Source organism: Notothenia coriiceps, unplaced genomic scaffold, assembly GCF_000735185.1.
Source record: "Notothenia coriiceps isolate Sejong01 unplaced genomic scaffold, NC01 NC01_scaffold00017075, whole genome shotgun sequence".
NCBI lineage: Eukaryota > Metazoa > Chordata > Actinopteri > Perciformes > Nototheniidae > Notothenia > Notothenia coriiceps.
This window is the reverse complement of record NW_011349776.1, coordinates 194,076-219,383: the sequence shown is the minus strand read 5'-3', so window position 1 is coordinate 219,383 and position 25,308 is coordinate 194,076. Positions and strand designations below refer to the sequence as shown.

Here is a 25,308-nt window from a genome sequence, read left to right as displayed (position 1 = left end):
GCGGCATTACCCATAATCCCCTCTGTTTCAGCCCTGTTTCAAAAGTGCTGATTCTCTCTCTGACTTTAGATGAAAATAAGGAGCCCCTCCCCACACCCCTCTGAGATATTTGGTTACAAAGAACACAATGGTACTCTAGGAGGAGATTCAGGTGATAAGGGGGGGGGTTACCTTGGTTGCTGATTGGCTAATGGTTACACAAGCCAACAAATCGTTATGACATCACAATGTGGGCAAAATCTGATCAGCTCATTTTCAGACAGGTTTTTATAGAAATGGATCAGGACAAAAAGAGAGAGAATCTTTGTTCCTGAAACTTTCAGAGTCTCTTTCCACAGAGGGGACAAATGTTGATGTAGAAAAGACGTGAAAAAGTGGAATTTGCATAATAGGTGACCTTTAAGATGAAAGACTGTGTGTGTCATTCAATTGAACTATCAGGAAATGCTGAAGTAAACTTTACTTTCCAAGCCACTCAATGGTGTGGTGAGTAAGTCTGTAAAGGTTAAGCCTCAATGTGTGCTGAGACTAGTTGCAGCTCGCCCTCTGTACTGCACTTTTCTGTACTTTTTAACTGAAAGGAACATTGGGTGGCTCCCTGCGTCTCACCAGTCAAGAATGTGTGCATGTTTCACCTTTAGCCAGCACCTTTGGGACCTTTGTGTGGCTGGCACAGAAGGCGCTGTAGATCTTGAAACGATCGGCGTAATACAGGAAGGAACCCCCCAAGGAGAAGAGCACTTTCTGTGAAAACAAACAAGCATGTCGTGCTATCAACATTGAAATACGATTGCAAATTAGCACACGTCTCAACTCTGTTTGATCCCTTCGAAAGAGTATGATGAGGAGGCCCCCAGCAGTAAAATTCTTAATGTTCACGGCTGATCCAGAACAAATGGAGGAAGGGTGAACACGTCTGTACAACTGCAATAACACTGAGCCAAATATCTTGAAGCGGCACCTTTTTGAAGCAACCCTTAAGTGTGATAACATTAGAGAAATCCTTCCCCACCTTAAAATGCTCCACTCTTTCCAGTCTGTCCAGATCTGGCACCAGTCTGATCCCATCTTCCAGCGTCAGGAGAAACTCCACCTGGAACTCCACCATCTCCCCGAGGTTACCGAACAAAACGTCCAGCTGCAACAACACACAAAGTATCATTCAGAAGGTGCTACTAACTCCAGATGTTTAATATTTAGGGGGATTTATGACAGCATTTAATAAACAGTTGATTTTTGGATTATGTAGATGAGGTGGAAATTACCTCATCCTGGGTAAGGAAGCTCTCTTTCTGCAAAGGTGTTAAGTAGCACTCTATAAGACAGTTCAGGTCCTGAAAAGACAAAAGATAAGAACACGATGGGCCTCTGATGAGATGTTCAAGGAGGAATGGGGAAGGGCATGCGGGGGGGTGTCTGTTCATGTGAAGGCTGTTTCATGTGGAGTCATTATGGAGGTATTTAAAGAACAGAAACGAATCAGTTCTCACAGGCAGGAACAAAACCAACCATGGCACAAAAGGTATGTCAAAGTTCTGAACACGTTAACAAAAGAAACATTCTTTTACTTACTTTGACATAGGTTTTCTCCGTCTCCACCAGTTCATTGATGACCTTGCGGAGTTTGTCTGCGTGGGAGAGCTGTCTCTGGGTGGCAGCGGGGGGTAAAGCTGTCACGGGGCTCGGGGACAGGGACGACGAAGACGACGACGAGGACGACGACATAGGGCACTCCAGTGGATTCATGTCATGGAGACTGCGGCAGAAAGCAGTGACCTGCCCTGTGCTCTGTAAAGAGAGAGACAAAGTCAAATGTTACATTCTTAGGATTTCTTTAGGGCTCATTTTATGTTGGATTACGCTGCGATTAGTGAATATTTGACATGTTAAAACGTGTTAGATCTCCTGAGTGTTAATGAAAACATAAAATATATCTTGTATGGGATTTGGACACATGTAAAGTTTAATACAAAAAAAGAATAAAACGTACTGGGCACTAATATTCACACATATAAATAAGCACCGACAACACATACAGTTCATACTTGCTATAACAACAACAACCTGTATCACAAATACCATGCACGATCAGACCTGCAAGGCCCAACTGGTACAGCAGTACGTTTAATGAAAACAATTAAATAGGGGACTTTTCCCTCTGCCTCTCTCTGGCTCTCTAGACCACTATCAGTAGATTTGCATTCCCCCCTTAAAGCTAAAAAGTTTCTTATCGAGTAATAGACTCTGAGCTGTTTTTCCAGAAGTTGTTGACCTTCACTTTGCAGACGCATCATCTTCCGCCCTGATGCGCAAACTGAAACCCACGCACAAACATAAATAGTTAGGATCGGGAGGTTCTGTCCTCATCTAGCGGCTTCTTTCATAGTCCCAAGGCTGCGAAGTTCAATGCAACAGCGCGTAGGCACCAGAGAACGAAAACCAATTGAAAGTTAAATATGAAAAGCACTGAGCAATACAGCAAGACCTATTTCTAAAATACCAACAACAGTTATCAATGTTTTCAACTACTGCAACCTCATTTCATAATTACCTTCAAACGATCACAATGTCCACTACATCTTGAATTATATAAAATATTGGTCAATCTGTGGTTTCATGATTTTTTTTTAGGGGCCAAGTGCAGACAGGCTGTTGCTAGGATTGTGAGGTCAGTTGAAACAGCGTGTGTATCATTCACCATCCATACTCAGCCAATCCTAGTCGATTTAATAAATAAGAAAATATATTCTCCTTGAAATGTTTGGGAATTAATGATGACTCATACGCCATGTCTTTTATTATAGCTTTTGTCTTAGACCAACACTGAAACTCCTAATTTTCACCTGAACAAAATTCCTTTCATAAAATAATCCTTTAAAGAAATGATAAACTGTGATTTGGTAAAGCAGGACAATTATTAGTCATTTGACATTTCAGACTAACATAATAAAAGCATCACAGACTGGTACGACTGGATACAGTCAGACACTGCAGAGGAACAGTATTGTGTACAGGTGAAGCAATCTGTAGCTTCAGAAAACACAGAGCAGTTTGGTGGTATTCTACTTCAACCTACCAGTCATCAGTGTAATTTAACTATGTTTGCGAGTGTATTTCACACAAACATCACTAGAGTGTGTGTGTAGTCAGTGAAAGTGTTTATTTGTGGTTATCTGTGACAACACACTGCACCTGCTTGTGTGTTTGTAATGGCTGATACACAGACAGCTGGTGAGCAGGGGGACATGGCTTGTCTTTTCTGATTCCATGGCTTGTCACCGGTTTAGCTTCAACGACAACACAATTTTCCATTGTGGTATTCAAACCAGCTTCGCAACGCTGACACACACACACACACACATCCACACACACACGCATCCACACACACATCCACACAGACATCCACAGACACACAAGCATCCACACACACAAGCATCCACAGACACACACACACACGCATCCACACAGACATCCACAGACACACACGCATCCACACACACATCCACACACACATCCACACAGACACAAACATCCAGAGACACACACACACACGCATCCACACACACACACACACACACACAAGCATCCACACACACACACACACATCCACACACGCATCCACACACACACAAACATCCACAAACACACACGCATCCACACACACATCCACACAGACACAAACATCCACAGACACACACACATCCACACACACGCATCCACAGACACGCATCCACACACACACAAACATCCACAGACACACACACACACACACACACACAAGCATCCACACACACCGAGGCTCACCAGCTGTAACATATCATAGACGGATTCTGTCGAGCGTCCGGAGTTCCTGCTCTTCTTAAAAGCCGACATGTTGGCAGGTCAGACAGAGTTCAACGAAAAGTCGGGTGTCCGTTCCTGTCCTGATTTTCCTTTCCAGGAAGCTTTGATTCCTCAGTGCCAGGAGGATTAGTTTCTACAGCATCTTCGTCCAAAACGTACGACTGATACTACAGTGCAGGATGTGTTGATCTTCAACGTGTCCAAACAAACTGACTAAAACTGTAAGAGTAAATACTTTGCTAATCAACACTCATTACTGCTGTTGGAAAAATCTATAATGTGGCAGCGAAACAAAATAGGTCCAAACAGATTGAAGCGCTCTCATGTCACCTTATCCTAAAAGCATCCTATCAGTCTCAAATCCTCTGCATACTCCCCTGTCTTCTACTTCTGTCCAGGTGTTTGCAAGCATCCTCAACAGCAAAGGGAGAATACTACATTAGATAACGAGATCAAACATCACGTCGTCGCGAGGGACAGAAGAAGAGAGGGGAGGAGAAAGGAGGGAGGAGAGAAAGGGAGGTGAAATAACAGTGGGTGGTGAGAGCCAAACACAGGGACACAGGGACGGCACGTAAAGACAACAGGTATCTCCCTTTCATCGCAACTCAGAAAGACATGTCCCCACACTTTGAGAAAGGACAGCCGCGTTGTTAAACACAGATTATGTATTAGCTCTCATCTTTCAAAATGAGCCTCTGAAAGCATCCACTCAAGCAAGATTACACAATCGAAAGGAATCAATTTAAAATGAAAACATACCCAGCAAAATAAGAATCGCCATGAAGCGCCACACATTTCTTCCTTGTAGGTAAATCAGCTTGAGGTATTTTCTACAAATGATATTGGATCCAGGTCAGACGGGATCTTCAAGTTCTCACACCTTAATTTATTGCATCAAGCTTCAAATACACCGCCCGTGACAATTTAATTATGGGTTAGCAGCATACCACAAGAGCTGCTCACTTTGAGAGATAAGAGTTATGTAATACTTGTGGGATTAAGACACTTTCTTAACAGTCAAGTTCTGGAGCAGAGATAAGAAAAGGTAACGGCTTTTGAATACAAGCGAAGGTCAATGTGTTTTTTTACAGGAACACTGATTGAAATGTGCACTTTTTGCTCAAAACCTCAGTTGAAATAGATATTTAAAAACAATTGTTACTGTAAAAAAGCATACATAACTTTTTGTCAAATGCAAGCGAGGTTTCAATAACACACATCTAGTCTGATGAATCAGCAAAAGAGTACGAGTGAACACACACACCTACAAACATGCACGTAAATAAGCGTGTACATAAAAGAGATCCCCGGCAGCAATACCTTTTATCTAGTCAGTCCAACACAGGCATTTCCTAATCCCGAGGCGAATCTTTAGTCTTTTACAAAATATACTAAATCATAGACCCACCCTAAAGAACAGAGAGAGGGAGGAGCAGGGAGGCAAGCCCCAACCTGCTCCGTCAACCGTCAGCTGAAACCACGTAAAGTGAGAGCCGGGATAAAAACAGATTACACATGTCCACATAACCTGGCATACAGACACACACACACACACATTTATACACACTTTGGGTATTGTTCCTTGCAGTATTACATTGTAGGAATATAGCTATTTCGATGGCATGCACTCATACTCAAGAGCAGGCATGTACTTGCCAATGTCAGTGAACACAGAGAGGGGGAGGGGAGGAAGGGGGAGTCTTGAAGTTCAGTTTCATCTGAAATAAGGGAAACATGCAAATCTATAAATCCCTGCGAGGAATGATGGGATCAAGCCATGACAGAGAGACTTTAATCATTTAATCTGAAGTGAAAGGATGATTATGTTATGACACGAGTCTTCACAAATCTATGCATAAAAGATTTGAAAGCAGTATGCTTCCTGCTCTGGGAAGTTATGAGAGTGAAGCAAATGTGAATATGAAATGCAAGGTGTTTCTGTCTGTCCTTAAAACAGTTGTGACAGCCCTGCATGCATAACAGCACATAAGAAAAGGCATATTTATATTCATCTAAACTGCAGGTTTTATTTTCACATATGATGTGCCATTCTAATCTGGAAAATGTCTGAGAACTGAACAAATCCATTCAATACGAGTAATCACACTTTATTAAATGTTCATTTCGATCTTTGTTTGGTTATGTGCTCAGAATAAGAAACACTATTCTTGTGTTGCAGGCTCATGAATCAGCACAGTGCGCCCTCTAGTGGAAAACTATGAAATGACAGCAACAACTGGCAGAAAGATGTTATGCCTGAGGAAGAGGCAAATAAACGGGCTATTTAAAAATATGCATAAAATTAGAGATGTATTTAATTTATCTAGGAGAAGTCAGTCACTACTTAAAACAAATGCACTGCATGCAAGGAGCAATTTAAACTGAATTATACCATCAGGAGTCAATCAAAACATAGATGATGAACACTACCCCCCACCCTTCATACACTCAAAAGTGCTTTTCCCCATTTCAGATCCCCCTGAGTAAAACTGATAGAGGTTTGTAAATTATAACCAGCACTTGTCAGTGAGGCTGACTACACCTTGGAGAACACGAGCAATCACCGTCATCTCTATTATCACAAGCAATCACTGTTTTATACCGCCGTTGGTTGATCATATTGAGAAGGTTGCTCTGCGCTTTGTCTAAAATAATGAACCCCCCCTGTTTCCTCCGGCTAGCCAGACACTCATTTGTCTCCACTAAATGATGTGAAACACTGCCGAGAATGAAGTAATTAGAGTGTGGGATAATTAAAATTGTCCCACTTTGCCTCGTTTTCCCTCAGTCTTGCCACCATGTGACCGCAGGCAGCGGGTGAAATGAGGTGAGACGCAATCTTCAGCCCTTTAGAGGCGTCACAAAGAGGAGAGTTGGGAAAATAAATTGTGATCAACATGAGCGAAAAAAGGGGGAAACATTTTTAGGAAGATAAATAACATGGTTTGGAAAAGTTTCTAGGGAGTCTGTGGCAAGTTTGGTCCAAGTGCCTCAGGCTCAGGTCAGGGCCCGCAGGAGGCGTGTGGAGCGGAGCGGTTTAAAAACAGACAGCAGCCTCATGTTGTTTATGGAAAGGAGCAGCGGGAGGTTAGTGAGGAGGAAGAGGAGGAGGAGGGAAAACAAGGACAGGGAGTCACAGGGAAACTCGAAGGACAAGAGAAAAGAAAAAGCATTCAAAACAACGATAATGAGACAGGATGATCAGAAAGGACAAAGAAAGATCACCGAGCTGTCAAATCTGAAACAGGACACGGTAACGTCGTTGATCTCAGTTATTGGGACATGACGATAAATCCAAGGACGAACAAAGGAAAGAGAAAAAGGAGGATGACAAAACAAGAGTAAATCAGACAACAGATGGAAATTAGGGGAAAACAGACAGCACATTGGAGCAGGAGGTTTTCCTTTGCTTTCCCTTCTATATGTATGTGTAACAACAACATCTGATAATAAACCACGACTAAGCATTAAACACCAAGGGACGACATCACAGGGTAAAAACAATCTGTTTCTCAAGCTTTCTTAAAGAACAGGTTGGACTCAGTGGGATGCTACATCCTCAGCTAACCTATTTATTGATTAAAAAAAACAATCGTTGGATTTTGTGCTGGCTGAAGATTTGAAGCCTTCTCTCATTTGCATACTCAAGTGTGCCCTCATCTACATGGTAAGAAGAAGCTTTAATGAGCCTCCTTCACTGTAGAAAAAAACAACAGACAGCTATGGCACTGGAAACATTGCATAACATTTTTAAACATTAAAATGATTAAACTGCACACGTTGCAAAATGTGTTCTGTAAAGATTGCATACTGCTTTTTTTTGTTTTATGCCGTTGTTTTGTTTGGATGAATTTAAATGGATTCCCTCTTGCATGTTACACTCTGAGACTGTTGAGTTAAACAAGTTTGGGACAGCTGGATATTCTCCTCACATCAAGTGCGCAAAGTGAAAATAAAACCAACCTCGCGTTTCCATCCAGCCCTATCTGTTGAGATATCTCATCTTTTCAAACTCCCAACGAATAATGGCACATTGGAGTCAGAGAACTACGACTGTCCAACAGGACTCTGACCTCTCCCATTAGTTCGCCTCGAGACTGAAGCTCACTGACACAAATCAGCGCTGTCCCTTCCCCTTCCTCGCCTTTTTTTCCATTTCTCGGTGGTACCAAAAAAAATGGTTCCAGTGGGTACTGGTTATCAGACATTGCCATGGTAATGGAAGCGACAACCGTTTCCAAGGGAGACCGGCTGGCACAAGGCGTATCCAGGCAATCACTGTGCCGACCCTGATCGAACCAGACATGTTCTTAATGAGACAGTGATGCCGTTCACTCACTTCTTCACTCACCTGTCTCTGTCTCCATCTCGACACACACACACCCAGTGCGCACACAGCACAGTCATGTAAAATGTTGTCAGTAGTGTATAAAACTAAATGTGTTATTTATGTAGGAATAAGATTAAACTGTAGATGTCAACAGAAATACAAAAAATGCTGTAAGAATGAGTCATTCAATAAAAAGCAACTTCAAAGCGGTTATGAATCTTTGAGACATGGTGTAATGGCTGTGTGTGTGTGTGTGTGTGTGTGTGTGTGTGTGTGTGTGTGTGTGTCAGAACACTTGCACACTTCTTGTCTCACATCATTCAGACCCAAAACAGCCTTTGTGTAAAGGTCACAAGTAACAAACGAGGAAAAAAGCCTCTGAACATCTTCCAAGTTTCTGGCTACATGCAACGCAAAAAAAAAAAAAAAACACCTGACACGGGGGAAGAAATAGAAATATGTAGGATAAGACCTGCCAGAGGGTTTTCATATTATCATAAACACATGGACTCTCAGTGTTTCTTTACACGATCAAGAATGTGTTGGTCAGTGATACCGACAAGCCCTTTTCTGTCTGACAGATCTCAGATCAGAAACAGAGTGAAATAAAGCACTCTACTACTGCTAGATAAAGTCATCAGGCTGAATTATGGCAGCTCAACAATGAAGCTAATTAGCCACTTTTAAGCATTGATCCCCAAGTCACACCAAAACTGCTGGTATGTGTAAGAACACATCAGACAGGGTGTGTTCGATACTGAAAACTAGACTGATAATCCCCGGCTCTGATTCACAAAATGTCTGAGTTTGTACTCATCTGAAAGCTGTGTCTTTGCATGCCATATCCTACCTTCTGTCCTGTCCCCAAGCAGGTTTTGTCTTCCTGATAATCTCCAGGACTCTGCGGGGTCAGTCGTGATCCTTCATCCATACTTTGATCTGGGCTCTCCACTGTCAGCCCCGACACTTCATCCAGGATGTCCTCTACAGACACAGACAGAGGAAACGTGTACATTAAAGCTGTGTGTAGTGTACCCAATCATTCAAATGGAGTATATAGATCAAATGTTGGATCATTGTATTTTGTATAATCTACGTGCTTATGCATTCCATTATTTGTTTTTACACTTTTATTGATGTTAAAGAGAACTTTGAGTGTCGGGTTATCCTTCTTGATGCATGCACAATACATGTTGTGAAAAAGTAACCTCAACGTAGACATCCCTTCTCCCTTGAGTATTGCTTTCACAAACATCATATCAAATAGCATTTGCTAGCATCATTTGTGTTTTTTTTTTAAAGTTTTGATGAGAATGATGTTAATTAAGATATCCCTGTAACCTCTAGCTTTACCATATATTATCTCTTTTATTCCATTAGTATCAAGGAGACGTTTCCTATATTTTCCCTCCGTGTTGAAGCACTTTTGTGTCCACCCGTCTCCTCTTAAGCATGATATCATAGATAACCTCCCTTTGACTGCCGAAGTCTTTTTACTCCCCGTCTGACCCTGTGCGTATGGCATATTCTGCACAATGACAGATCTACACTCCTCAAGGATTCATATTAATATTCATAGTGCTCCGAGTCCCTGTTTAAACAATGCCAGCTTGTCAGCCTGTTCACTGCAAGACCCAATTTATGAAAGGAATACAAATGTTGCCCTTGCACGGGTAAAACGAGCAGGTCAGAGGAAAGCTGGCGGCTGCCTGCAGGTTGGTTATCAGACTGCATCCATGCATAATTAGAAGAACGCCCTTTTCACCCTCTGCTTGAATACAAAAAAATACACCATCTGTATTCTTCAGCTACATAGAATTGGGGTTTCAGAGGATGTATGATGGAACATAAGAGAAATGGGAAATAATATATACAAAGAGGAGCACTGCAATCTCAGATTTCCTAAAATAATTGGATTGTTTTGTTTTAGATTTCAAAAGACTCTCTTCCAATCCCTCTCAATCAGTTGTATTAAATGCTATGAAGATATAGATATAGGATGCATTGGTATGGACAACTATAACTGACATTGGTTAACAGGTCAACTTTCCACTCTTCTCATTCAACTGGATTTAATGGCATTAACAACATTTAGATATAATTTGAAAGGGGAAAAGAAACTCACTATATGTGTCACTAGAGGACACTGTTTCTATATATTATCCAATCAATGTTTCCATAGTTTGAAGCCCAATTTATCACAACTTACTCCAAGCATCCACAACTTTGTTTCCGTAGAACAGTGAGCTTTACCTTGGCTCTGGGAGAATATGTCTGTTGTCAGGTTCTGCTCTGCATCAGAGCGCCGGGGGGGAAGAGGGCACAGCACCCGAGGGTCCATCTGGGGCAGGGTGCTCACACTCAAGGTCAGCGCTTGGTTTGCAAAGGCGGCCCTCATATCGTCCATTTGGAGCACGGATGCTGGCTTACCGTTCAGCAAGAGAATCTCATCCCCTGCTTTCAGACCTGGTGGAGAATGAAGGGACAAAACAAAGTGAGAAGTGTTCGGTGCAGCTTTAATGCTGAACAACTCAAAGGCTTAATTATGGACAGAAATACATTGCAAGCGCTGAAAGCAATAAAAGCAATGCAAAGTAAGTGAAAGGATTGTGACCCATCCTACACAGTAGCTTTTCTTCAGGCCGTCAACTCAAGATTGCTAACGCGTACAAAAGATCTACACAAACAATACTTTAGTGCCGTACTGCTCAACAGCAGCTCTGTGGCTAATCAGACATGTTGGGTCTCCAATGTGTTCCAGAACATTAAAAATGCATCCTTCTTTGCATGTTCGCTTCAGGCACACGCTGATCTTAAGAGACTGGCTTTAAGAAGGAGTGTGCAATGCTGTCTATTTCTGTCCTATCATGTCTGTGGTGCTATGTATGAAAGACAAACCATGGAACACACTGGAACACAGCTTTCTCTCTGGCCCCGCCCCTCGACCACCTGTGCCCGCCTCAGCTAATTGAGAATTAGAACTCAATCAGCCGATCAATTAGCAGTCAACCTCCCCCCGATGAACCTGATTGGTTGTGACAGCTGTCTCACCTGCTTATTATAAAAAAGACAAAGGGTTTTGGTCCTGTTTGCACAGTCACATGTTTGCTTGTTACCCTTTTTTATATTGTCTACTACTTTGATAAAAAGTGGAACAACTCTTTGGTATGGCTTTCATAGTACACTAACTGCTACAGACACACACAGTCACATATACAGCCACACATTTAGCTCTAAGATATGACCTAGTTGTCTGGGATGTGAAATGTCAGCTGTAGCAGAGTCTTTATTGGACAGAGAGATAACCCCTCTGGTCATATACTGCTGATGTGTGCTTAGCTGTGTGTGTTGCATGTGTGTGTCTATGTGTACACTTCTGTAAGGGGGAGGGGGAGCAGGAATGAGAGAGACAGAGAGAGAGAGAGAGAGAGAGGACCCTTTGGGGCTCCTTGTCCAGTGATGGCCTGGTTTCTGCGTATACCCTGCAGAAATTGAAGCGTGATTTCTTTCACTCCACATTCATCCTTTTCACTGTTAGTAAAACGCGTGCATGCAAACAAAGGAACATGCCAGTCTACACACGGACCTACTAATGTTGAACATGTACTTTATTCAGTGATTCAGCAGAATATAGCCTAATCTTACCAAAAAAAAGATGCATTGTGTTGTGTGTATGCCAGTAGCTTTTTCTATCTCTACTGGCCTATGAAGCGCGGGCTCTATCCTCTGCCTGCTTAGCTAGCAGCTTTTTAGATTGCTAATGCACTGGAGGACACAATCTCACACTTGAGTAACCTTGGTCTCACCCTGAGGGCACAATAGTAGGGCATGTTATTTTCTATACATTAGTGTTGTATCTACAGAGCAGCCGTGTGTTTCTCCAACCCATTAGGTCTCTGGGCTCTGTTCAAAGATAGAGACTAACGAACGGGGGTTGATCTCCAGACCCAGCTATTCAAACAGCAGTCCCATGCAGACAAAGGAATGCATTTTTAGTTATTTGCACTCAGGAAGAAGAAGGAATCCACAGATTTATAGCTTTTATACAATGTTTTTTTGTAGGTTTTTGACACATTTGATAATGCCTTTTTCAGTATACAAACAAGAAAATACGACTGATGGAAAACTAAAGTGCTTAGAACAGATGATTCAAGACTTTAAAGGCGTATGTTTGGCAAGCACCCAGATGTTTTTCTGCTTTGTAGTTGCTGTCACGTGGACAGACATTTTTATTTTTTTGGATTACAAGTTGATGTTTATTGCCTTGTAAATCCTCATTGATCCATACAATTTAGAATAAAAACAATGCATCCGTAATAAGTGTGCAGCTCCGCCTTTGTTGAGACAACCATTTCTTTTCTACTCTGTTCTAAGTAAGCAGGCCTCTGTCTCTCATCAGAAGACATTCAGCTGTTGGCTCAGTATCTGATGCCGTCACACAAAGCTGCACTGATAAGATGTCATGTGGGATCAGGTGTTTTGCAGGTGAGGCGTTCCAGTGTTGAGTTTGCAATGTCAACTCAAGAGGGAAATATGTACCGAGCTTTCGTATAGCCTTTACACAACCCCTGAGGTCACTGCACTCAGATTCATCTATGGAAACTGTGGTGGACTTTTGTTTGGTTTTATTTGTCTAAATATCAACTCTCAAGGAACGGAAAGTAAAGTACACTCCATGTTTGTTTGTTTGTTTGTTTGTTGATTTAAAAAATGCTTACCTTTGGCTGAGGCTAGTCCCTCTGCTTTCACTTCAGTAATATGGAGCTGCTGCGTCCCTTCCTCATCTAGGACTGCCACGGAAAAACCTGCAGAAATAGATAAGAAGTCACAATAAGAGATTCAGCCATTCATTCCTTTAGTCCTCTTTCAAACATCTCTATTTGACAATGTGCAATGCTGGCTCATAACTACTGAGCAATTAGATCCACCTAGGATGAAATGCACTCAAACTGGGTCAGTCCCCGTTAGCCTCTAACAAAGCATGACTCATGAAGTCTATTATGAAATCAATTTGATACAGAATGTAAGAGTCGGAACAGAAAAAGGGTTCAAAAGGGGGTATTGTCGGAGACCGGCATACCATATCCAATTGTGCAGGACTCGGCTTTGTCGAACCGGATCACCTTGGTGGCTTTGGGGCAAACCTCAATCTCTTTGTAGAGCTGCAAACACAAGAAAATGCTATTTAATTGGCTACAAAATGGAAGGATTGGAGTTCAAGGTCATGTTATGGCTCTCAGTACAAGTTCATGTATTATTCAGGCTCCTTAACAGAGCAATTGCAAGTGAAGGTTGTGGGGTCAAAATCCAGGTCAGGTCTGAGCAGTGAGTGGGTGCACAGAGAAGGGTTTGACCCCTCAGCGGGCGAAAGCATAGACACAGCTGTGTGTATCGAGCAACAGACAGGGACAGAAGTCTGCCGTGTGTAATGGCATTCACTGTGGAGAAATATCACTGATCAAAGCAGGGAGATAAAAGACCTCTTGAGGAAAAAGGGGCGAGTTATACAATGACTTTGCTTTGAGACAGAGTTCAGTGTTTCCCCTACAAAGCACCGTCGCTAAGAGAATTCATTTTGGGGATTGAGTAGAGAAGTGAGGTCTTTTTCAATGAGAATGATTGTTTAGCCGAATAACAGAGCACATAATACACTCAGAATGTTATTTTGCATAATTTATAGCATATGGGATGGTACATCTTTTCCATCATGGGAGTTGCATATGCATTGCAAATCAAATCTGTCAACCAAGTCATAAAACATGCACAAGCTCGCATCCAGAAATGCCTAGAATAAAACAAAGATTAATTAGTAATACGTTGAAGAATCTGGAAAAGACCTGGTTTCCTGGTTCATTATCAGTTCAGTCTCCAATATTCACTCCTTGAACACAAGTTATGAACACAGTGCTTCAGTGTTTGTTCTCACCAGATCAGAGATGTCCTCTTCAAGTGTGGGAACATAAAAGAGTACTTTGTTGTCAATACACATCTTCAAGCGCAGGTAGTGTCCAGAGGGGTCTATCTTATGGGTCTGCAACAAAACAGGAGGGAAATGAAGAGAGAGATGAATAAGTGTTGAAAACTTAATTCCAAAATGAGAAAAACATAACATCTTATTGATCTTCTTTATTCTGTGTTCTACTGTAACACATGGATAGTATTCTAATCCCACTTATCAAAGCACCATTACCACTCCTACATCCTCTGACAAAATGACATATAAGTATCCAGTCATGTATATAATCCACATATATCCACATGCATGGAACACACAGGGGTCATGAATTAGATGCTCCAGTTCCTTGTCACGCATGCATACAAACGCCCACACACACACACACACACACACGTCAATCAGCTTCACCCATGTGTTCTAACAAACCCTTGAGCGGAACACATACGTATCATTAGACGTCATTAACGTAGCGCGTCTCTGGCTGATACCAACGAGGAAGAAAAAGGAGATGGATGGCCAGGAGAATTGACAAGAAGGGATCTGAGACACTGTCGTTCTATGTACACAGGAACAATCTACAGAAGTGCCAGAGACAATCTCCCATCTCAGCTATCCTCAGATTTCACTTCAAGAATAATTTAATCAGAGTAGAAAAAATGTTTCTATTCATATGTAACCACTTATGGTATTCTAAACTTCCATAGACAGAATTTTATGAGCCTCGTTCTTCAAGATTGCGTTTGTTTGACAGGCTGTTGAAATGAAATACTTGCAATCTAAACAGCTGTTTACTAGTACCGGTTTAACTGGAACATGTTTGCACGTCGTCATATGTGCGCAGGCTATTGTGCAACAAAGCAATGAACGTCTAGAGCACAAAGGTTGGGCCTGTGTTTTAACATTTTCTTATTTTGTTTTGTTTTATTTTATTTTGTTTTGTTTATTAAGATTTCCAGTACTGTATGTTGCATGTTTTTATTTGATTGCATTTACTTGTTTAAAATGAAATTTGTTTTAGGTTGACTTACAAAATCTGTCCAGGGACTACAGATGAAAAATAGGCTCTTGGCTTACTCTGGCAAATTTACAGAAATGTTGATTAATGTGCACTGTCCCTGTTACAGGGTATATGCAGGAATCCTGAAGTCACATGTAAGACCTTTTAAGACCTTTTTTAAGACCCTTTCCTACATTTTAAGACCTCAACGCCTCTTTGAGTTTTAACCGGTTACATTGGCAACACACTTGACCTCACATTGACTATATACAGTATTGATTGTCCTTCCTCCTTATCTTCCAACCATTTGGACGCAGACTTGCATTCCCCCATAACGATGTTGCTTAGCAACCGGCGTAAACCGTCCTTCGCGCGCTATCAAGCAGTGAGCGTGCGATGTCCTGTTCAGATGACGTCAAATCCAACGGGATGCCATAAATAAACTACACAGAATCACACTACACACCTACGCAATGATTACATTCAGGCAGACTGTAGAATACAACCTCTTTGGACAATTTATATACTTATTGAAAACAAGCTACAAAATGTAATACCTTGGAAAATGCCCTTTAATACTTTTTAATAGCCTTCATTTTCACTAAATTGATTTATCAACTTTTAATACTTTTTAAGACCCCGCAGACACCCTGTGTTAAATAAATGATTAAAGAAAAATTAAATACTGAATATCAATTTTTTCAGTTTTTCTGTGTTATTGTGTTGGAGGAGCCCGTGACCTAAGATTATCATCGACATAACTACACTGTAGCTATGTACGTATGACAAATAAAAGCCTTGAACCTTGAACCTTGTATTGTACACCGTGCACAGCTATCAGCAATGTCTCACCTTGCAGACGGAGCTGAGGACGTCCAGCGCCGTCTCCCCCGGCTGAACGATGGCCAGGACAGGCTTATTGTTCGGTAGAGACACCCAGGAGGGCTGCAGGTAATCAGGAACCCAAATGTCGCTCTCTACGTTTTGCTGAGGAACGCTTTTCACCGAGCCGTCTTTCTCCTTCTGAAAAAACAACAAATACAGAAGATTTAAGCAACTTTGAGTAGCCTCGGTGAAAACACAGTCCATGGCACTCCATCATTAATTCAATAGCATCATGAAAACCTTTTAGTTCCAGTTTGATAATACACCAAGGGAAGAATGAATAAACAATTCAGATGGCTAAAATAATGCAGTAATCCTTGTAATTCTTCATTGTTTTTCTTCTTAAAACCCCTACATTTGCTGATTAGATGGAAACTGTTGGTGGCCTGAAAGCAGCAGGAGATCTGATTACAAAATCTAATTTGTCCGTGTTGATGAGAGCCTTTCGATACAATTGTCTCCCTGCGTGGGTATTTGTTACATATGTGTGTGTATTCTGTTCAAAGCAGAGAGTGTAACCTTTAAACCCATCAGCCTGACCTCTGTCCTGTGACTCTGTCCCGCTCGCCTCTTCTGTTCGACCTCACACTGCCTGTCACTGATACCTTATCTGCTGCTATCAAGTAACAGCCTCCACAAACTCATTTATTCTTTCATTCCTCTATTGCAACCCCCTAACACGAATAATTGCCTCTCCTTCTGGTGCCCCTTCCCCTCCATCTACACTTCACTCCATCATCTCCCTCCACCCCATCTTTTTTTCGCGCCATACAATCTGCTGACTGTTGCCGACTGGTCTCTCTGTGTGTGTGTGTGTGTGTGTGTGTGTGTGTGTGTGTGTGTGTGTGTGTGTGTGTGTGTGTGTGTGTGTGTGTGTGTGTGCGTGCGTGTGTGTGTGTGTGTGTTGAGAGAGATTTTGTGTTTCCAGAATGACCGGGTTACAGGGCTGTTTTTGTAATAAAATGGGCTGTGCAGTTTAAGCTTGTGAGTGTACGGCGAGGTCAGGATGTGTGTGTGTGTGTGTGTGTGTGTGTGTGTGTGTGTGTGTGTGTGTGTGTGTGTGTGTGTGTGTGTGTGTGTGTGTGTGTGTAGCCAGTTATGCACCGTACATTTCCTTTTCAATTGCATGAATATAACACTGACACACGCAGCTCAAAATAAATAAATATCATAAACATGTTTTCAGTTAGACAACAGACTGGGGGGCCTAAAACTAGTGCCTCCCCCCAACTCCCTGATCTCCCCAGCCTTTGGTACCATCTGTCTCCCCTCCTGGCCCATTTTGGATGCCGCCGGTGGGGGGGGTGGGGGTCCAAGGTGGTAAACAGAACTCCCTTCCTCACCCTCTTTTTTCCATCAGTGGGATTCCCCATAACAAACAAGGAATTGAAGCTAGGACAAGCCCCTCAGATGGGAGTATTTGGATCTACGGTGATCTAACTGGAGATGCTCGTTCCTACTGATGCAGCGTTTCCTGCTCTGTCTTTAAACAAACTGAAGCACTTTAGTTCCTATGCATTTCTTCTCTATCATCCCATACCCTGCCAGCTGAAGCGGGGCGTGGGTGGATGGAAATCAATCTCTCACAGTGCCACTGGGGGCCCCAACGGTCAGAGTGGGTGAGTGCTGCAGAGTTTTCTTCCATCCACTGCTGCATTTTATCAGTTCTCATCAAATATGGAGCTGGCATGCTTGTCCTTGCACAACCCATGAGTAATTGGACCTTTTTCCTTACAGTTCATATAAATGTATTATTTATAAGCCTGCTATACTGGAAACCTACAACAGTATGGTAGTCTTTGATCGTCTATTTTTCTCTCTGAAGTTATAATTCATTTGCAGTTTTCTGTAAATTGTGGTCAATGTGACACAAGAGCACAGATGGTGTGAAGCGGCAAGGCCTTTTGGAAGCAAATGCCTGCATAATTTGTTGAAACATCAGAAAGCTAATGATCTGAGCAGATCAGATTACATTTGTCTCAGAGGGATTAGCAGACTGAAATATCCCTCCAGTCGATAGCCAATGATGCTGTTAGAGCGAGAATTGCCTGGGGCAAATGAAAAGAAGAAATGGGAATCTGTCAACACTGATCTGAGAAAGGTGTTTGACACACAATAGGATGGTAGAGAAGAAGAGAAATTGCATTATTTCTGGCTATGACGCAGAGTAAGAGAAAGGAGAGGGCAGTTATAAAACCAAGTTATTCCTGCAAGTCCGGTGAAGCCAATCATTTGGCGAGTGGTGCAGGAGGATGAACAGCTACAGAAGATGAAATAGGTGGTTAATATACTCAAAAATTATCTAATGGCTTCGAGGGACAAGATTCTTTATTTATCCTTCCACTCCGAGGAGAGAAATAATGTCTAAAAACATTAAAGCAGAAGCTAGGAAATGACCTCAAAGAAATGCTCATTGTTGCAGAAGAGTGAGGAGAATGTGTGCTTCCCCCAGATAACCCACTAAATGGAGAGCCAACGCACCAAAAGGACTTCAGTTCAGTGAACGGAGGTGGAAAAATCCAGCGGTGTTGCTAGCCTCTGGGTCTTAAGAAGCTCACAACCCTTTATGCAAGTACAAAGGTTTATTAGATGCCCTTGTGATTTGTATGTTGGCTTATGCAAAAGGCAAACAATGACAAAGAATTAGCCTACAGCTACATGAGATCTGGTTCTCTGTAGTGAATGTCAGACTAGGAAGGAGAGGGGGAACTTAGTTTAGCCTTAGGAAGACTGTTACTGTTAAAAATAAACAGTAATGGAAAATGTGATACTATTATTGTCCTTGGTGATAAGGTGTTTTGTATTAGTTCTCAAGTAAAGATGGCTAAGCTCTTACAGATTTCTCACTGGCTGAGTCTTCAAACATGCGCTCCAAAGGTTTCCTCACCGGCTCCACCCCATCAACAAAGACCTGCAATCACACGGAGAATAAGACATTTCAGCAGCATCCACATGTGTTTCATCCATCGTAGTTATTTCCTCCACAATAGTTGTACACTGCTAGGAAAAATCTCTACGTATCCAATCTGCAAATCTTTTCTGAGCATTTTTAATTGAATGCTAAACCAACATGAACATACAGTGTTGATTAGCAGCTGATTGGGTACCTCACCAGTGCTTCATGAACAAATGATTTGGCAAAATGTGACCTCTCTCAGGATATGCCTCCAAAATATAACACTTTTTCAACACTGTAAGATCAATCAAATGTTTGTAGTATGGTTGTGTCACTATGGTTACCTGGTTGATGGAAGGATGTCCCTTGGTCTTCCTCTTGGAGGTGGTGTCCAGACCCCAGAGAGAGGAGAACCGGCTGCGGCGTTTACTGATGGTCCGAGGCATGGCCTGGTTCCTTCTCCTGATGCTGCACTCTGTCCGCGCTGCCACCTGGTAGATCACAGAAAACATTCATCCAAAGGAAATAGTGTTATTGTAAAATTGTACAATTTCTCAATAGTTCTTACAGCTACAGTAATCCACTTACAATCCACTTATCCTTATCTGTTACTAAGCCGTACCTATCTTACAGCTAAATGGCCTGCTATCTGCAGAAAGGTTCAGAGTCAAGAATGGAATTCAGCTTATCAAATCCAGTATCCATTTAGCATTTAGGAAACATAAAGATAACATTTTAGGTATCTATGATCAAAGTGTATTTGTATATGTAGAGTCCTCACTATAAGCGGAACTAAAAAATCAAAGCACAAGGAACTCACTTTTCAAAAGAGAAGTTTAAAAGAGTCAGTTTCATAACCAGAGAAATGTAAAAGCATTTCCATAGACCAGCGGCTCCCAACCTTTTTTCAAGGCTAAATAAAGTTCTGATTGGTCAATTCAGAACATGTGACACGTTGTAAATCCAGTAGAACAGACCGCTATCAAGGACTGGAATGACCGTTGCTCAGGAAAATCATAATGTTTTGCAAATTATTTGGCGGCAAAATTGAATTTACATTTACACCCTTTCATATTTTATTTGGGCTTTTAGATGAAGACCGCACACAGTTAAAAAATACAACTATTCTTCTGGCTAAAATACATATTTTTAAAAGTTAATCAAAGAGTAATCTTAATTTAAGGTGTTTGAAGAGTAGATTAAAAATACAATTTATTTTGTAAAAAATGATTGCCACAAAAAAAGAAAGAGTGGCTGAACACGCCATGAAATGGGAAATAAGGAGCTCTAACGAAGAGTAGGACTAAAGGAACAATACATATGCTTGCCGTGTTGTGTTTTTGGTGGTTTTTGGTTGTCAACCTATTTTTGTTTGTGAAATGTTGAAGTGATCCTACTGACTGTATCTGCATTTCTTCTGTTTTTGTCTGAGATGGGAATGTCATTTCCTATATGTTATTGTTATGTCCATGTTTGTGTCTTTAGCCTGTACAAAATAAAAATAAATTAAATTAAAAAGGTTGGGAACCGCTGCCATAGACTATAATTATTTATTCTCTAGACTCTAGTTATTCTGTATCTTAAAGCATTTAAAAAGATTAATTCAGCGAGTTTAAAGTCTCTTTCATCCTTTTTTATAACATATTCCATGCCAACTAGAAAGCAGAATTTGTCAAAGCCCCATTTTGTACGGCATTTGGGGCAGAACCCGCAGTCGAGCAGGGGTGTCAAACTAAAATACACAGTGGGCCAAAATAAAAAAATGGGTACTAGTCGAGGGCCGGACTGGTTCAATGTTTATTGCAGAACTTATTGAAATGAACTTATTGCACATATTAAACCTGGAACCAACAAAGCTTAAATTATTGCCTATAAAAACAACATTAAATAATCAGTTGCATTCATTTCTTATGGCTCTATCTGCAGCTTTTCCCCGAGTCATTTCTTATGATTACATTCTCCCACAGGCCAACAACAGCTTCAACAAAACTATTTCCCTCAAAGAAAAAACCAAACATGCCCTGTTGTCTCAAGACAGAAAGTGCAGAAGGAAACATCCATTAAACTCAGTGTGCTGCTCTGTGATGCTAGTTCAAGCAGATACTTGGCATCTCATCTTGGGTGCAAGTTCATCAATGATTGGGCTCAGGCTCTGAGCGGAGGAAACCCTCAGGATTGAGTGAAGGTGTGCGTGCAATATACCGGCGGGCCAGATCTAATAGTAATTAGAAATTATCCTGCGGGCCGAAATTAAATCAACCAATGGCTTGATTTGCCCCCGGGCCTTGAGTTTGATGTATGTGCAGTAGAGTATATTAAATTCAAAATTATAATCATACTTAGATTTTATTAAATAGTTGAGCTGCTTTTTAAATGAATAGCCCATAAGAAATAAGGGGAATGCCAGACTATATATCTGTATTGTACACTGGCAGCAGTGTCTGTCTTTGTTTATCCTGTGAGTCCCTTCTTACTTGCATACATACAAATGAACACACAGGCAAGCAAACACTTCAACACATGAAGCACATTTTCAGCCGCATAGTATATACTAATGGCACACACTCAACCTCTCACTTTCCTTCAGTGACCCACTACACATTCAAAGAGAAACCACTCTTGGCATTTCTGGGTTAATTCAAACTGAGCTAAAGGGCTATAGGAGGCCCTGTCTCACTGTGTGGTTCACAGATGCATTTATGCACATATATATATACTGTATGTGCACAAGCATATAGTGTACTGTGTGGGTGTGCGCTTATTGATTTCCTGGCCAGTCACCGCTCATGAGACACACACTTCCAACATAATAGGTCAAACTGTCTTCAAGATTCTTCTTATGTATGCTGCGTGCAAGAGGCCTTTTCCTTCATTCCAGATTACGATGTCTCTTTGCGCTTTGTAAAAAAAATGGTAGGAAATAATGAATAAAGTAGTAAAAAAAACTGAGAGTTGAGAGAGAGGACAGTTATCTTTTGCTGGAGGCAATATGAATTAGTTTTTGTATTTCATTAATAAATTACCAGGTTCTATTCTTTATTATGTTAATGTATTTCAATTTCATTTAGTTCATTGATATAGCAAAGCATAGAGTGTCTTTTTGGAGTGCTATTTGACTAATGCAATATTAAACTGTTGGATTTGCGAAAAAAAGATCTGATTGTGAACTTAGAGGGAAAGAAGATGGAGGAAAGACAGAGATGGTGTAAGACAGAGAAGGGAAAAAGGGTGTTGAAATAATGTAGCTGTAGACATGAGCGTTTTTTACCGCCTCGAAGACGGTCGGGCTCTGGATGTCGGCTATCAGAGACAAAGAAAGTGGGGGTGTTAAAAAAAAAAGGGAAGGAGGGGGTCAACAGAGCAGAGAGTGTTACGCCTGTTTGTGGGAAAGTGCCTCGGGGATGGCAGCTTACTAACAGAGTTCATATTGATCCACCAGTCACAAAAAAACACTATCAACCTCTGATGTTGTCAGTGTGTTTGAGTGAATGTGTGTGTATGTTTGGTGTGTCTGATGTCATGCTTGTCTGAAACTGGTCTACAGAGATCTGTTTCCTCCTCTTTCTCTTTACTTGTTTTTTCCTGGATGATATTTAGCAGAGTCACATGATGCACAGCAGCATATAGATCATTCCCTCCATGACAGCGTTTCATTCTGCACATTCTTAGGAATGCTTGAGGTAACAACGAGAGTACGTCATGGCCTTGAGTCGTCAGTGACTTGGCTTTAAAGCAGCAAACATGAGAACAGCTTGTGAGGAGAATGATCTGAATGTGCCAGGAGACACTGTGTGTGCAGGTGTGTTAGGCAGGTTCCCTAACGGGGAGAAACACATCCATCAAAGAGGCTATTTATAAGGAGGGACCATTTTGTTGGTTTTTTAATTTTCATAAAAGGCTTTTTTTTAGATGTTATTAGAAATAAACGTTACATGATCATGTTATTGATTTTCAACTTGTTATACTGTTAGAAGATACAGCTGAGATCAGGATTTCTTCAAGGTTCAAACTGATTCCCAACAGAGTTTTACAACATACACACTCTGTAATAAGGACTTCAAATGTCTTCATGTAACTCAAAGAAACAACCACTACTACTATGAAAGAAGGGACAACTAATTACTATATTAGTATTAGCAGGTTTTATCACAGCTTTGGCCCATTTTCGGTTACAACATTTTCAGCCTTCTAAAACTTTCAAAAAAAAGCCCAAAATAGCAGCTGGAGTGCAAAGCTACTTTGGGATGTTCATTATTTAGCCTTGTAGTTCCTGCTTGCTCCTAATTAACCACCATTAAGCTTTTAGTGTGTTTCAACCTCAGGCTTCATGCAGTGCAATCACTATTAGTTTGTAGATTTGTCAGACAAGCAGAAATCCTTTTAGTGGGCGTATGTGACAAGATGCTCACTCCAACTGCCAGCTAAACACACCCACTCTACAAGCTGAGGGCGTCGAGGGTCACCAGTTGGGAACCTCTCACTATAACACAAAGATACACCTGGGACCGAATTCAAAGCTTTAATTTAGGAGATCTGATTAGGTTTAAGAGTCAAATAACAGCAAGTGAGTGAGACAGTTAGAATAAGAAGTCGCACACAAGTACTAAAACACGTGTGTGCATGGGAATTTCTCGTACCAGTGCATGGAAGGAGGAGACGGAGAAGATGCCCAGGCGTCCCATGGACAGCTTGGTGGGACGCGAGGCGAAGCCCAGCAGGCGTTTGGGGTTGGGGGGTTCGCCCCCCTGCAGGCTGGCCAGGTAGCACCGACAGCGAAACAGATCCATGTGAAACCGCTCCAGGTTCTGCTCCCACAGGAAGATCTAACAAAAGGGAAAGAATCAAATAAGGGAGGCGTTTTGAAAATGAGTAACTTTTTTATTATGATTTCTTTTTTTAATCTTTTTTTATGCATGCTTAGGTAACATTAAGCTGTCTTTGGCTCTTTTCTGCTGTAACAATGTGCATTTCCCCTCTGTGGGACTAATAAAGGTATTCTGATTCTGGTTCTGATTCTGGTTATGCAAGAAAGACTAACTTTCCTGATTAGATTTAGGAAATGTGCACTGGATTTGGCGAACGATAAAACGTTCAACTATCAAGAACTGTATTGTCATTGTTAAGGCAAAACTAAATGTATTTTGTTCTGGTACTGTAGGTTAGGGCTGCTCGTTTATAGCAAAAATCATAATCACGATTATTTTTGGTCAATAATTGATATCACGATTATTAAATACGATTATTCATTGACTTTGAAAACATCCATTTATTGAACTATAAAACAAATAATAATTTGAACAGTATCTTTTTAACTGTTGATTACCCTGAACGTATAATTCAACTGAAAAACCAATACAAAAATGTATTAAATACATTTTAAATAAATAATATCAAAATAATAAATACCAATAAACAAGATCAACAAATATTTTGGAGCGCACTTCCACAAGCTACTTAAAAAAATGTATTAGATTAGATCAAATATGTTGCAGTGCACTGTCACAACCTAGCAAAGCAAAATAATTGTTTTTTTCGATTATGTTGTTTTTGTAATTGTGGCAGGCCAAAATCGTAATTGCGGTTAAAATACGATTTAATTGCACAGCCCTACTGTAGGTGCAACATATACAGAATCAAATAAGAAAGAAGAATACAAGAAATGAAATGACCCTTAAAAGCTAGAAATAGAGACATCATAGGTAACATCACAACAGTGATAAAGAGATACATATTTATTTGCATAAGATATCATCCTTTGTTAGATGGTGATTTGGTCATTTCAGGAGGAGTGAGATGTGGGAGTGCTGAAGCCCCTGTGGAGAGGTATTACTCAGCAACACAACCCCCACCAGTCCACGACCTGCTGTGCTGTGTGCTATGTATCACAGTGTTGTCCGTGGGAGGTGGAACACACACACACACACTCAAATTGAAACATAATCTAGACTTAATTTGCACTATTTCCCCTATTTGTTCCAGGACTTCACACAACTGCTCTTTCTTTGAGTCTTTTATGCAAACGTACATCCCGGGCCTATTCACGCAAACTCATTTTGTAAATGAATGTGGTTCCAGATAAAGATCTTGGAAAAAGTCCGACATTCATATAATAACGGCTTTTCATTTTGATCCCACAATTTAAGTTAATGTGTCTTTAGTAGAGAATCAAATACCCGGTGTTTTCACGGAAATGTGACACGCTTTGCATGATTGAGTATAACTACTTCCAGGTGCTTTTTGTATGTAATATTGTTTTCTTTTATTGACTATCAACTGAATGCCACACACATTCAAAGACCCAGAGGCTTGCCACAAGGAGGCCCATTGTTCTTGGGCACATTGTTAAGCTATTTTGCAATGTTTACATGCAACTCCAGACATGCATGGAGCAAAAGCTA

At 41.1% G+C, this 25,308-nt stretch overlaps 1 protein-coding gene across 5 annotated transcripts in view; it reads right to left on the bottom strand.

Moving 5' to 3' along the window:
• Nucleotides 1-23,675, bottom strand: part of LOC104950131 (T-lymphoma invasion and metastasis-inducing protein 1-like) — a 40,663-nt gene extending 16,988 nt beyond the window's left edge. Inside the window, exons 1-13 of one of the 5 annotated variants that reach the window (XM_010776610.1) lie at nucleotides 23,548-23,675; nucleotides 19,255-19,401; nucleotides 18,851-18,925; nucleotides 15,982-16,152; nucleotides 14,103-14,207; nucleotides 13,257-13,338; nucleotides 12,895-12,981; nucleotides 10,430-10,642; nucleotides 9,027-9,160; nucleotides 1,573-1,788; nucleotides 1,266-1,334; nucleotides 1,013-1,138; nucleotides 636-744 (exon numbers count right to left, since the gene is read on the bottom strand). In XM_010776610.1, coding sequence (XP_010774912.1) covers nucleotides 636-744; nucleotides 1,013-1,138; nucleotides 1,266-1,334; nucleotides 1,573-1,788; nucleotides 9,027-9,160; nucleotides 10,430-10,642; nucleotides 12,895-12,981; nucleotides 13,257-13,338; nucleotides 14,103-14,207; nucleotides 15,982-16,152; nucleotides 18,851-18,925; nucleotides 19,255-19,401; nucleotides 23,548-23,592 — 1,579 coding nt within the window. In that variant the 5' untranslated portion in view covers nucleotides 23,593-23,675. Of the gene's footprint in view, nucleotides 1-635; nucleotides 745-1,012; nucleotides 1,139-1,265; nucleotides 1,335-1,572; nucleotides 1,789-3,804; nucleotides 4,292-4,605; nucleotides 4,685-9,026; nucleotides 9,161-10,429; nucleotides 10,643-10,799; nucleotides 11,029-11,074; nucleotides 11,107-12,894; nucleotides 12,982-13,256; nucleotides 13,339-14,102; nucleotides 14,208-15,981; nucleotides 16,153-18,850; nucleotides 18,926-19,254; nucleotides 19,402-23,547 lie in introns of those variants that run through there. The other 4 variants (XM_010776612.1, XM_010776611.1, XM_010776614.1 and 1 more) reach the window with 4 other exon arrangements.
• Between the last annotated feature and the right edge of the window lie 1,633 nt (nucleotides 23,676-25,308).